The sequence below is a fragment of the Pterocles gutturalis genome, unplaced genomic scaffold, assembly GCF_000699245.1.
Source record: "Pterocles gutturalis isolate BGI_N339 unplaced genomic scaffold, ASM69924v1 scaffold18470, whole genome shotgun sequence".
NCBI lineage: Eukaryota > Metazoa > Chordata > Aves > Pterocliformes > Pteroclidae > Pterocles > Pterocles gutturalis.
Window position 1 is genome coordinate 42,040 of NW_010143818.1, and position 12,486 is coordinate 54,525.

General features: G+C 47.1%; 1 protein-coding gene across 1 annotated transcript; it reads right to left on the bottom strand.

Annotated features, from left to right (window-relative positions):
* Positions 1 to 10,059: 10,059 nt before the first annotated feature.
* Positions 10,060 to 12,364, bottom strand: MMGT1 (membrane magnesium transporter 1; the record flags this gene model as incomplete). The annotated part of the gene is made up of 3 exons (XM_010084877.1): positions 10,060 to 10,353; positions 11,281 to 11,384; positions 12,312 to 12,364. Coding segments are annotated over 3 exons (320 nt in total), but the record flags the coding sequence as incomplete, so codon positions are not given.
* Between the last annotated feature and the right edge of the window lie 122 nt (positions 12,365 to 12,486).

A 12,486-nucleotide genomic window follows, 5' to 3' on the forward strand; every position in this document is an offset into this window, starting at 1 on the left:
AGCTGCATGTGCTTTGCTCAAACTTACGTTTTGGAGCCCTTATCTAAGGTTGAAATAATTCAGTACACTTAAACTGGAATTTTAGGAAGTGGGAAAAAGTAATATGTCTTGCTGTGTTTCCTGTAAGGAGCATTGTTTAACAATCTGAATTAACAAATCAAGCACTTATCTTTCTGCCGTGAGTAGAAGGTCTGTGTGGTACTTTGGAATCTGGATACCTACATGTATTCTTCTCCCATTTCCTGACCGTCTCTTAACCAGGCATCCTTCTTGGTCATTATTTTTTCCCTTGTAAACACCAAGGAGTCTTCCTCTTTCCTAAAATGAGCCCATAGCCATGCAGCTCCCACTCCACTGGTGGCAGATGTCTGTTAGGTGCTGTTGTTCCCAGTTTGTGTGTGCAGTGCATTTATGAGAGGCAAGTGTATTCTTGCCCAGGTTTAACCAGCATCAGAAAGTGATTGTCATCTTCTAAAATAAAAGCCGCAGAGGCTGTTGCTGTGCTATGCTGGTCTTTGCAGTCTACAAGCAATTGTAGATCTCTCTTTACAGGAAACAGTAAAAAAAAAAAAAAACCAAACCGAAACAAACAAACCCCCACCAAACCAAAACAAATAAAACCCTTTTTTTTTTTTTCCTGGTTTTCTTCTTCTGATAATTTTCTCTAGGTTCTGCCTCTAAACTGGCTGGCTGAAATGGCAGCAACGTGGGGTAGGGAGTTTGTTTCCTTTTATTCTGTTCTTTAATATCTACTAAGAAACTTCTGATGGAAAAATGAGTGGAAATGCATTGGCTAACAGACACAAACTATTAAAAAAACCTGTAAAGGTAAACTCTAGTGTTTCATACCAGCAACAGGGCAACATCACACCTTTAGCAAATGGACTCTAGAGGGCTTGTCTTGAAGAATATGCAACCTAGTTAAGCTGAAAACAAGGACACAGATACTTCAAATCTGGCAGGAACGAGGTTTGGCAGAGATCTGAAGGAAGGATGTTAGTCACTGGATTTAAAAGGAGATGCTTCCTTCAGGTCTGCGAAAACAAGCTGAGGTCTGTCTTAAGTGTAAAAGGAAGAAACTGGAGAAGAATAATGCCTTGGGATTTAGCAAAAATCTTGTGGTCTGCAGGAATTGTTAAACTGTACTTCTAAATCTGACTGTTGTGATCGTTTCAGGGGGGGAAGACTAAACTAAAAAGGCTGGACTTGTCTGATTTTCTCCATTCCAGTTCTGCTGCAACCTGACATGTTGTTTCAGCCTTGAAAGGAGACTGCTTTAGCATTGGTGTTTTTCTTCTCTTGTTCTGCTTTAGCAGTGTTTGTGGCTGTCTCTTGGTAGTTGCTAGAACAGCGTGGCAGTTTTGCAGGAACCCTGTTGTTGTCTGTTGAGCAGGGACTGGGAGGTAGGCTTGTGGGTAGAGTTGGTGGGAAAAGCAGCTGCTGCTTGCATGCTGTGAAAGCTTGTTCAAGCTTCATCTGTTCTGCCTCAGAGCCTTTGTTTTAAGTGTTTGAGATGCTTCTTGGGGCTGGTAGTGCAAATCTGGTAACTTCAGCAGCTGATTACTCAGAGGTCAGAATAATGTGCCAAGGAAGGAGTTAAACTGTTGGTACAGCCTTGTGCTAAACTCACCGGAGGATATTTTCTTATGCAGTGGAAGAACATAACTGCATATGCCTTCCCTGAGTTGGCAGCCACGTGGGTTTGCTAGGAAGGGTGACTGCTGGTGCCATCTGAAGAAAAAACAAAATCACCCTTCACTGTGAGTTGGGAAGCTATGAAAGAAGCTGCATATTTCTTAAGATTCTGAGCCTGGGCTGAAGCTCTTAAACAACTTACGGTGAAGTCCAAAAGAGTAGTTTGGCCTGGGAAAGGCAGTGGAATGGAAACCCGCGATCAGATTTTTGCTGGAGATTTATTTGTTTTTTGAGAGCTTGGGGAACTTTCATCTCCACATCTGCAATGGGAATTTCACAGTTATTTTCTAGTCCTGGATCAGCTCCAACAGCAGTAGAAGTGGACAGATCCTTGACATTTATATATGCTTGTTGTCATCTCAGTCACTGTCACTCCTGTAATGCAAGCAGTCTTGCATAATGCCCCGTAAAATATTGGGCCCCTCTGGCAATTTGCTGTATCCCAGTGCTCCACTCACCACTGCTGAGTAGCTGGTAGGAGAGATGCAGAGCTATTTGTGAAGCATCCTCATGGTGTAAAACACCTGCTTGTAAAACACTTAGAGCCTCGCAGGACAGTGAAATGGGAGGAGAGGTTCATAAAGCATTCTGGTAGTTACAAGGGCAAAGCTCTGTATGCATGGCCAGCCTGTTCCTTGTCATTTTCTCCAGAGTACATGAATATTCTGATGTTACATTTTATTTGTGAATATTTAATATGTAGAATATGTCAAAGAGAGGTTTAGCCTTTTGTAAAGGATGGAGTTGGAGGACTTCCTCTCTTCATCTTGCAGCTGTGACCAGTCCGCTTGCACAGAGGTGGCCCTTGCAGAGAAGGATGCAGGGCTGCGCTCAGGTTTTTCATAGGGAAGGACTCTGCTCTGGAGCCATCCCAGGTCTTGGATACTTGATGACAGGCAATAGCATCCTGGTGATTTTTGGATTTGGATTTTTGCTGGATTTGTGGAGAGGCACATAGTGTTTCTTGAGGTGGTGGTAGTGTGAGCAGTTCGTGTCTGAGTGCAACTTTTAAAGCTCGGGAACCTGCCAATATAATTGGGGTTTGATTGTAAGCAGTTGAAGGTGTTTTGATCAGTGTACGCTGCTGTAGTAGCTGCCTGATCTCTTGGTAGTGGGTGCCTCAGGATTCAAGGGTGCTTTCGTAAGTAGGACAGAAATAAAAATGGGGCCTCTTCTCCAAGGCAGAAAAGTGATTAAAAAAAAAAAAGGCATTTTGCTGATTGCAGATGATTATAATGCAGCTGCTCGACAGTGACATCCCAGCCATGGAAAAATAACATTGGTTCTTCAAGCGATTTTCCAGTCTGTGCAGAGTATTAAAATCCTTCATGCACAGCTGGCACATTTAACTTTGATTATGTTGTTGAAGTGACTGATCTGAGAGCAGCCTGGATCCCAGTTGCTTGCAGAATTTGAAAATAAGGTTGTTCCAATTCATCTGCAGTTTGTTATTTTGGAAGACACAAACTATCTCGAGTACTTTTAGGGCTGCTAATTAAAGTCTTGCGGCACTCCTCTGCCTGTCTTTAAAGATGGATGGAGGGACTTACCCAGGGCCTTATAGTGTATCACTAGAAAAGGTGGTTATAAAATCCATGTCCTAATTTGGTCTTGTACACAGAATTATTTTTCTGGTGTTGAAAATCCCACCATGAAACACACTGGCTGCTGGGCTCTTGTGCATGTTGGTGGGCTCCTCCCTGTGCTCTCCGACCTGCCAGCCAGGGTCTGGCACAGGGGAGTGCGGGGTGGGGATGGAACAGGCTCCCTACAGCTGGCTTCCACACAGGGGTGGCTGAAGTGGGGTGCCTTTTGCTGGAAGTGTGCTGCTGGGGCTGGAAAAAAGCGGGAGCTCGCGAAGAGGGAGGTGGGATGGCTGTAGAGAAGTCGCCGAAGCCTGTAGGTGCTCATGGTACTGCTCCTTTAAAGTCAAGTTCTGGTTTCTGACCTGAGCTGTTCTGGTGCTTTTCTTTCTCAGCTGTGTAAAAGTGTATTTTTAAATTCCTCTGGCATTCCCGGATTCAGGGCTCCTCCCTCTGCCAAGGAGAAGTGGGCAGAGCATAAAAGCTGCTATCCAAAAGGATCGTTAGTGGAAAAGGAGGCAGTGGGTGACTGACGAGCTCTGGAAGAAGCTGCTTTAAGTGCGTTGCATTCAGCAAGTTCTCCTGCAGCAGCATTGTTAGAAAACGGGAATACGAACTTGTGGCACTTGCAGCATTTGGCGTGGCAGGAGCCGGATGCGGGCAGGGCGTGCTGGGGCTCGGTGTGCTGGCGAGGCACGCCGGGAAGGATGCTCACCAAGCTGCTGCTGCGGCTGCCCTGCGGCTTGCAGCAGGTGAAACCGGGTGAGACCGACTCCTGGGAACTGGCTGGCAATTCCCCTGGGGAAAGGCGGTTGCTGGTGAGTCAGGGCCCGGGCTGCGATGGGAAACTGTTGCTGGGTAGGAGGTTGAGTGATGGCTCTTTCCAAAAGCGCACACAACAGGACCCCGAGGAGACTGTGACTTCATGGGGGAGCTGAAAGCTGTTTTTTTTGTCTGGATTCCAAGTGGCCAAATCCTGCAAAAAAAGCAGAGCGGGCTCACCTTCCCAGCATCTCTGTGCTCGGTGTGCCCATTCTGCTGAGGCAAGAAGGGTCTGTGAAAGCAAGAAAATGAAAGGGATTGCTCTTGTCATGATAGGAACCCAGTGAGAGGTTGCAAACGCCAGTGAAAGCCTTGCCCCTTTCATCCGCAGGCACAGATGTGCGGGTGGAAACTTGCACCAAGGCTGTGTCTGTGGGGAGGCTGTCACACGTGCTCAGCGTGTGGCCAGAGTTGGTGCCTTTTGAGCGGGGTGTCGCGGTGCTGTGCTGATGGATCTCTGCACTGCTCATCCTGGAACTGCATCTGATGTGACTCACGTCTTTTCTTTTTTTCAGTGCTCCTGTTTTGTGCGTTAGCTGATCCCTGCTGAGCATCCCAGCTCTCAGCTCCCCAGAACGCGGTGGGGTTGAGCCTCATTTCTGACTCTTTCAAGCTCTGCAGTTACCGCTTAAGCGTGAGAACCAAGGGCAGAGAGGAGACCACCTTGCAGACCTCCCCTGACTGCTGTTCATGTTGTGCCAGGCTGGGAGAGGTGTCAGCCTGTCCCTTTCAGAGGTTGTCCTCTCCTCCCAGCCCAAGGCAGCAGCGTGGCTGTACCTGCAGTAGACCCGGGTTTAACCAGCCCTGTTGTGCTCCGTAGGATATGTGGGTCCCTCCCACGTGAGATGAACACAGGTCTTGCTCTGCTGTGGCTTTTCCTTTGTGATCCGAGGCTGCCGTATTCAAATGGGTATTGAAACAGCAGCTGGCTTCTGCTCCACAGGGGTGGTGGTGGTGGTGGTAACTTTGACATTGAACTGGCACCGCTCTCCCCCAGGTCCCTGAGATCTGTATGTGATGGTGGGCTGCAAACCAGAAGCAGTGTGGTGGGCTTGGAGAAGGAGGGAAGGTTATTTGTCCCTTTTGCTCCCCTCCATGGGCTTTGTGTTGTGCTGGAGAGGTGGTGCCTTACTGTGGGGTTGCTCTCACTGGGTGCCTTGGAGGCTCTGGTACGACAGTTTCGTGTGGATGTGGGGAAGAGAGCCGCTCTTTGGAGCGTCTGCTGAACTGGCTCCTCAAAAACTGCTTTTTGATGGAAGTGTCTTGTGCGCTTCTGCATCTGGGACTGGGGAGTAAATCACAGCTTCAGCATTTGCTGTGTGCACTGGGCGCTCTTCCTGCGCCGCAGCAGAGACCTCCCGGGGAGAGGGGATGCTGGGGCAGCCTGGGGCTGGAGGACGTCAGCACTGACCTTGTGTGGCTGGCCCTGAACTGCTCTGAAACATACAGCAGAAATGCCTTGGGGGAGGAAGGGGAATAGTTTTTTCTTTTTTCCTTTTTTTTTTAATCCTAAGTGAAGTCCCCTGCAGCACAGCGTGCCTCTGGCTAGTCCCCAGGACACTGGTGAAGCCTGCACCAGTATGGGCAGGGAGGGCTCTGCCTGGCAGCAAGGGTTACACCAGGAACATGCGCTGGGAGTAAATAGCCGTGTCTATCCCTGTGGGGGTCTGTGGGTTCCCCGGGACCACTAGCATAGGATGAGCCATTGGTTTGATAATCCAAATGTCACCTTTTAAAGTTTTTTTTTCCTCTCCTTGTCCTTTGGAAATGGCCCGGTAAGCCCCAGCCCTGCGCAGCCTGGGCCCCTGCCAGAGAGCCCTGGGGTTGTGTTCCTGCTCCTGCTGCCAGGCTCCTGGCTGCCTCGCTGCTTCGCAAACTCCCATTTGCCTTTCTTGGCTGGAAAAAAAGATTAAGTTAGCAGGACAGGAAAATTAATTAGCTGCCATTTTAAGGATGTAACTTTTGTTGCAGTCTGAAGTGTTTTGAAATGACATTGTATCACTGAGACCAACCTGGGGCTGATTAAAAGGCTTTTACCTGCTGGAATACCAGATTCATTTCCGCCCTGCTTTTCTCCCCCAGGTGATTACGACTTCAAGGTGAACCTCAAGGCCAAATGAAAGGAGTGTTTTGCTGGCTGTGGAAAGCTGGTACCAAGTTTCTTTTTTTTTTCCTGCTTCTTTACCATTCGAAATAGCCTCTCTTCGCCCTTCCTCTCCAGGCAGGCAGCCTGCCAGCTCGGCACAGGCAGCGGCTGGGAAGCAGGGAACTGCAAAGCCAGCCTCAGCTGCCCTGCCGAGCTGGGGGTGGGGGACAGGGGGCTTTGGGGACAGCACCGCAGCCCCTGGCTGCTGCGGGGTGAGCCTCAGCCTTCCCACGTTGTCTGGTGGAAAATTGTTGCCTTTTGGTGCAGGTGACCCCCAAAAACGAGCAGAAATGGTGCCACCCTTGGGTGAGGGAACCCGAAGCATGGGAAGGGAGTGATAAGCCAAAAATCATTTTATAGCAGAAAGTAATTGCCGTTCCCTGCTTTCTCCAGGGAGGGGGCTGCGTTGGTGCTGCAGAGCACTGGGAAGGGGCTGTTAGGCACCAGCTCTCCCGAGAAGGCTGTAATCCAGCGCTCGGCAGCAGTGGGGAGAGGGCACACTGGCCTCGTGCTTTACACCCAGCACTGATGGGTCTCGCGGCTGCACTTTGCCTTCCTGCGGCGCGGGCTCCAGCACACGCTGTCTCTGCTGGCGCGTGGAGCGGAAGCACAAAGCTCCTCTGCAACTGTCGGACGGGTAGGGTTGTTTTCACAAGCAGTGCTATGATTCAGCCCTTGCTGAATGCTCTAGGAAGAGATTTCTACCAGCTGTGCTTCCACCCCAACCTCTGATTCGGAGAGGGCAGCGACAGTGCATGATCTCCAACACAGACCGTGATCCCTGTGTCCTCACTTTGTGAAGGTCTCAATGGTTCCTGCCCTCCTTAGCTTTAAAGAAACAAAAATTCCCCACTGAGCTCTTACTGGCTGGTGAGGAAGAGTGGAAAAAATAGCAAAATAAATGCAGATTAAACCTGCTACTCCAGCAACGCATAGAAATTATCAGCTTTTTTTTTTTTTTTTTTTTTTTTTTAGTAGTTAATGTAGTAGAAACATCATGTCCTGTAGCCAAAGCACTCCGAGGCGTGATGGCAGTAGATGCGCACTGCGTGAGGCTGGAAGCTCTTCCCCTTCAGTCTCATCCAAGAAGCTCTTGGCACAACTTTTGCTTTCCTTTTGAAGGAGGAAAGCTCACCTGTGCTGTCTGCACATTGCAAGGTAAGCACAAGGTATCTTTGGGAGTTGGTTAAGGTGCCCCTTCTTTAAAACCCTGATTATTGGGTTTTTTACACCCTGGTACTCGGTGCTGGATCGGGGTAAGCAGGGGAAGGGTAAGCCTGCTGCTCTCTGGTGCAATTGTGAAGGATGCTGGAGTTAAGCAAACTCCGCTAGTTCTTTGATAACATTTCAGCCTCCCCCAACGGAAAGCAGAACAGGGACTGAAAAGTGATCTTGCTCAAGTCCAAGATTTTAACTCTCTCCAGCCACACCAGTAGGCTGTTTCCCCTACAACTGTTGCAATACCAGACCTTGCAGGAGCCTGTCCGTGGGCTGCCAGGGGATTGGCACATGGTGGAAAAATCTTTACTATGGTTAAATGGAAGACAGAAAATATGTCAGCTCTGCCAGGTATGTTGACCAGGAATCTCAAAGGCAGGCAGATCCCCAGGCTGGTAATATTTCCTTCCTAAATGTTTTGTTTAGCTACCTGTAGCATGCTATTTTGATTCCCCGGACTGATCTGATCTCATGGTAACGAACAGCAGGCCAGGCACACGCTTCCCACAGAGCTGCTGTGATTAAGGCAAGGCCAGGCAGTCACTTCTAAACAGCCATCAGGGATGTGCTGCAGTAGGCTCCAGGATGATCAGAAATATACAAATAAACTCCCAAACACTTTAAGGATATCATTTTTTTTTATTGGACATTGCGAGATCAATAAGAAAAAATAATTTATACAGCTTTGTGATATAACCATTGCTGCTGCAGAGTAAGGCTACTCGTCCCGAGAAGAGACCCGACACAGCCAACAGGCTGTTCCTGGCAGGACCCGCTCTGAGAAGATGATGTTCTCCATTCACCCTGTCCCCCAGTGGCACCTCCACCTCGGGCAGGTCTGTGTAGCCTTACGGTAGCACAAATGGGGCTTCTCAGACATTAAGGGTGAGCAGGCCTGCTCTAAGAGACCCTCCGCGAATGGCTCTCTGCTGACCACAGCTGCACTATCCGTCTGGTGAATGGCTCACTGCTGACCACAGCTGCACTATCCGTCTGGTACAGTGGTTACTGGCCTTGCTTCTCCCTCCCTCCACTGATTCTGTCTTTCCTCTGCCTCGCGAGGTCACCTGGCCGACGTGCAGCCGTTTCCTCCGTGCAGTGACTGCCGCACAGCAGCCCCAAGGAAAGGCTCTGTCTGCAACAGAGCACTGATCTGACACTTACTATTTTTGAGGCCTTTGGTGACAGCAGCTGGGCATGAGCTGATTTGTGACACCAGCTCAGGGGATCCAGGACACTTGAGGAAGTAGTCCAGCAGCTCGGATGCTTTCAGGTGGCAGAGTAACCCCTTCCAACCAAACTCAGATGCTTAAGAGTGATTGTAGAGCAGCAGCTATATTGCTCTAGCACTGGGACACCCACTCCATAGGACGGGCAGAGCTAGAAAAAGAGGTTTCGGTTTACACAGTATTTTTGCCAAGCTTTTTGCCTTTGACGGTTCTCAACAGTTTAAAAAAACCAGATGCTAGGACAAAAGGCCAAGACAAAAAGTGAGACATCCTCAGACTAGGCGAAACTCTAGTTGGCCCCATCAGTATCTCAAACTACCCTCCCTGTGCTATGGCAGGTAGGTGAAATACCAGACCAATTGTAGCACTGATTCAGCCCCTAAAGGGAGGTGAGAATTTAGACATCATTGAGAGTTAAGGACGGTACCATCTGTCCTAATACATGAAATACAAGACAGGAATCTTAAATCAACAAAGGGCTCAGCTGGAGGGGGAAAAAAAAAAAAAGGGAAAGGTTCTGTTGGCAGAAAAGGGGGTAGTTGTACCATGACCAGTTGATTGCCTGTATAGAACTGGTGCCAGCAAACAGCCCTAGCTGCTGGACCCCACCCTGGTCCAGTGACAGAATGGACGTTTCATATTGATACTTAAATACTTCTCTTAGAAGATGACTCAGGAAATTGTATCTGGTGCCAACACAGCATTCAGCCATCTGATGAACGTTCCCATATTCACCACAGAGAACACAAATACAGTGGGTAAACAAGCGGAGCGTGGTACATTAGCTGTGTGATCAGACTGGAGCTGCCTCTCCCCCCCAGGCACCAAACGCACAGTCGCATCCCAGGCAACTTGGGACAACACAGGAGAAGTTACATTTAAACAAAGGAGGGCAACAAGGAAATAACGTGATAATGAAAAATGAGGGGGGGGAAAAAAACCCAACAAACCTTCACACAACTATTTTTCAGCATTGTAAAAAAAATAAAAATGAAAGCAATCTCCTCTGACTTCCCGTGCCTGTACCATGTAGGTCTCCTATGCATTCTAGGAACAGGAGACTCTGCCCCTTTTCTGCTGCCAAGTGATGCAGTGCACACAGTATTTCTGAAGGAGTTCCATAAACTGTAGTGCACGCAAACTGAGAAAATAAATAGCGCTCGAACATTCTCTCTTGTCAAAGAACATTAATTGCAGTAAAAACTAGCTTTTTTGTTTTAACTGAAGTTAAGTCAGCTGCAACTTGTTTTAATATATGAAAATTTGAAGATGTGTTTCACAGCATAACTGTAGAATAATTTACACTGCATTGCCAATTCACAATTCAGTCATTTTCATTAACAGTGTACAAAGAAGGTCCTTAGTTTATATATATATACTTTATAAAGTCTGGAAGATCAATATAAATACTGCTCCAGAAATTAAAAAAGTATTTACATCCCCGACTTGAATATTACATCCCAGTGTCCTGGATTATTATTATAATCTGTAAAAGTCTTAGCGGCGCAGAGGTTCAAGTTTTCGGAATTTCAGTGATGAGCTGGATGACAAAGCATCTTGGTTTGAAGAAGAATTCACTGTGTCTGGGGACTGGAACAATACTCTACCACGATGATTAAATACATAAAAAGATGGATGGTTCCTTAATGTGTCAAATGTCCTTCAAAATAAATGTAAAAAGCCAACATTAATACTCTTTTAGCAGAGGGGTTTTAGAAGAATCAGTCTAAGGTTTACCAACTTTTACAAACATGGAAATACAAGTTTTGAATACAAAACTCTTGCTCATTCTATAAGTTTCCTAAACCAAAACACAGAGGAAATACAAAGCCAAGCATGAAAAATACCGACTACTCAACAGGCAGAGGTTGTCCACCCTGCAGACAAACTTCACCTTCACCTTCCTTGAGCTTAGGGGCAAGCCTGTGGCTTACTGCACGCACCCGTATCAAATGTGCCAGCGTCTGTTCAGCTGTCACTTGTGGTACTACCCGGATGCTGTTTCCTGTCAGCTTTCTGTGCCTGAAGCTAAGAGTTTTAGGTAAATGCTATGAAATACAATGTCAGCTTCTTTACTTTCCATACTCCCCTGTGTTTTTGGAAATGGCCAGAGAGGCCACGTCTGCCCATCCAATTTCATAGCCTTTTCAAAATCTCAATTTTTTTTTTTTTTAAGTTTTCCAGATATTCTGCCTTCAGTACTTCAGTCTGAGATTCAAATAACTCAGACTCTTGTAAAGAAGTACAGACAAACAGGGGGTGAGCCAGGCATGCTGCCCCGCAGTTTGAGAGTAGTTTGTGACCGCTGAGCTCCTGCTTCCCATGTAGACATTTCATTCCTCTACCAACTCTGCACAGTAGGATTTTGGAGGAGGAAAAGCAAAAAGTTTATTTAATTTGTTCTGGTTATCTAACCCTCTCTGAAATTTAAGACGTTGTCTTTCTGAGGTGTGCCTGTTCCTCTCAGTGCTATTGTCTATACCATGCATTTAAGAAGAACTGAGCTAAAGAGCGAGCTATTTCACAGTGTTCAGCTTGTACAGAGTGGCGGATACAGCTGTTTATGAAAAGAAGAAATAAAACATACTTATTTTTTAGTTCTGAAGTGGCATCCATGTCTTTAAATTCTCCTGCGATATGTACTATCCCATAGCAGGTAACTGCAAAGGCTAACAGAGTCTGCAGAACTATCTGTAATAGATGGAAGCACAATGCAACACACACATTACTTAATATTCTTAATATTTACCAAAAAATCTCATATTTCAAACGGCGTCTCTTGTGCTTTTCATCCAGTGGCAGTAAGCGCTTTACAGAGGTGGGCAATTCAATGGTAGGGAAACTGAGGCACAGAACAATTAAAGACCCCCCACCTATTTAACACGGCAAAACGGTGGCAGAGCTGAGAAGAGCTTCGGCTGCCTGACATTGGTCTGTGCTGCATGAATTGATTCACACGGCTCCTGGGAGAGATCCTTAGAACAAAGCACCGTGTTCTTGTGCACTTAAGGATCTAATACTCTCCCTGAGAAACCAACTGGCTGCCAACACACGCTGGGCAGTGGTGGCAACTGCTGCTCGGTCCAAATGCTGCGACTGGTTGTCATGGGTATTTGATCTCCTTACCTTTCTGATTAAGCAAAAATGGAACAGGCAATAATTGAAGTGGAATTGAAAAAGCAAGCAAATAAAACAAATAAAAAACCACCCTTCCTGAAGCAGTTTGTGCTGGGATCAAATGGGCAAGCAGCCATGCGGGATAAACAAATGTCAGCCAACAAAAGCCAGAGGGAGGAGGATGTTTATGCTGCAAATGAGAAGATGAATGCAAAAGTTCTCTGAGCTATGTTCAAGGAATTCCTGGACAAGATGCTTCAGGGTAGATCTAAAGAAGGAGGTCTGGACCTGGGGTTTGTTCTCTCTGACACACAGAACACACCGCAGGGAGCTGGGTGAGAAAATACGGTTCTTCTTCACAGAGAGCTCCAATGAAAGAGCAATTCAAAAACTACTTTACCCTTAACTCTTGCTTATCACATTAAAAAAAAAAAAGGCAACAGAGACTGAACTCTGCACACAGCATTACACCTTTCAAACTTTATAAAAACTCAAACTTACATCTATTGGCAACGTTTCATCTTCCTTTTCTGTCAATCTCATATAGGAACGATCTACAAAACAGAAACACACGCGTCAAACACTCGGGATAAGCCCACGAACAGACCAGAGATACGAAAGCCCCGCAACCGTTTGCCGTAGGCCTTAGAGCCCGTGTCAGCCGCAGCCATCCCCG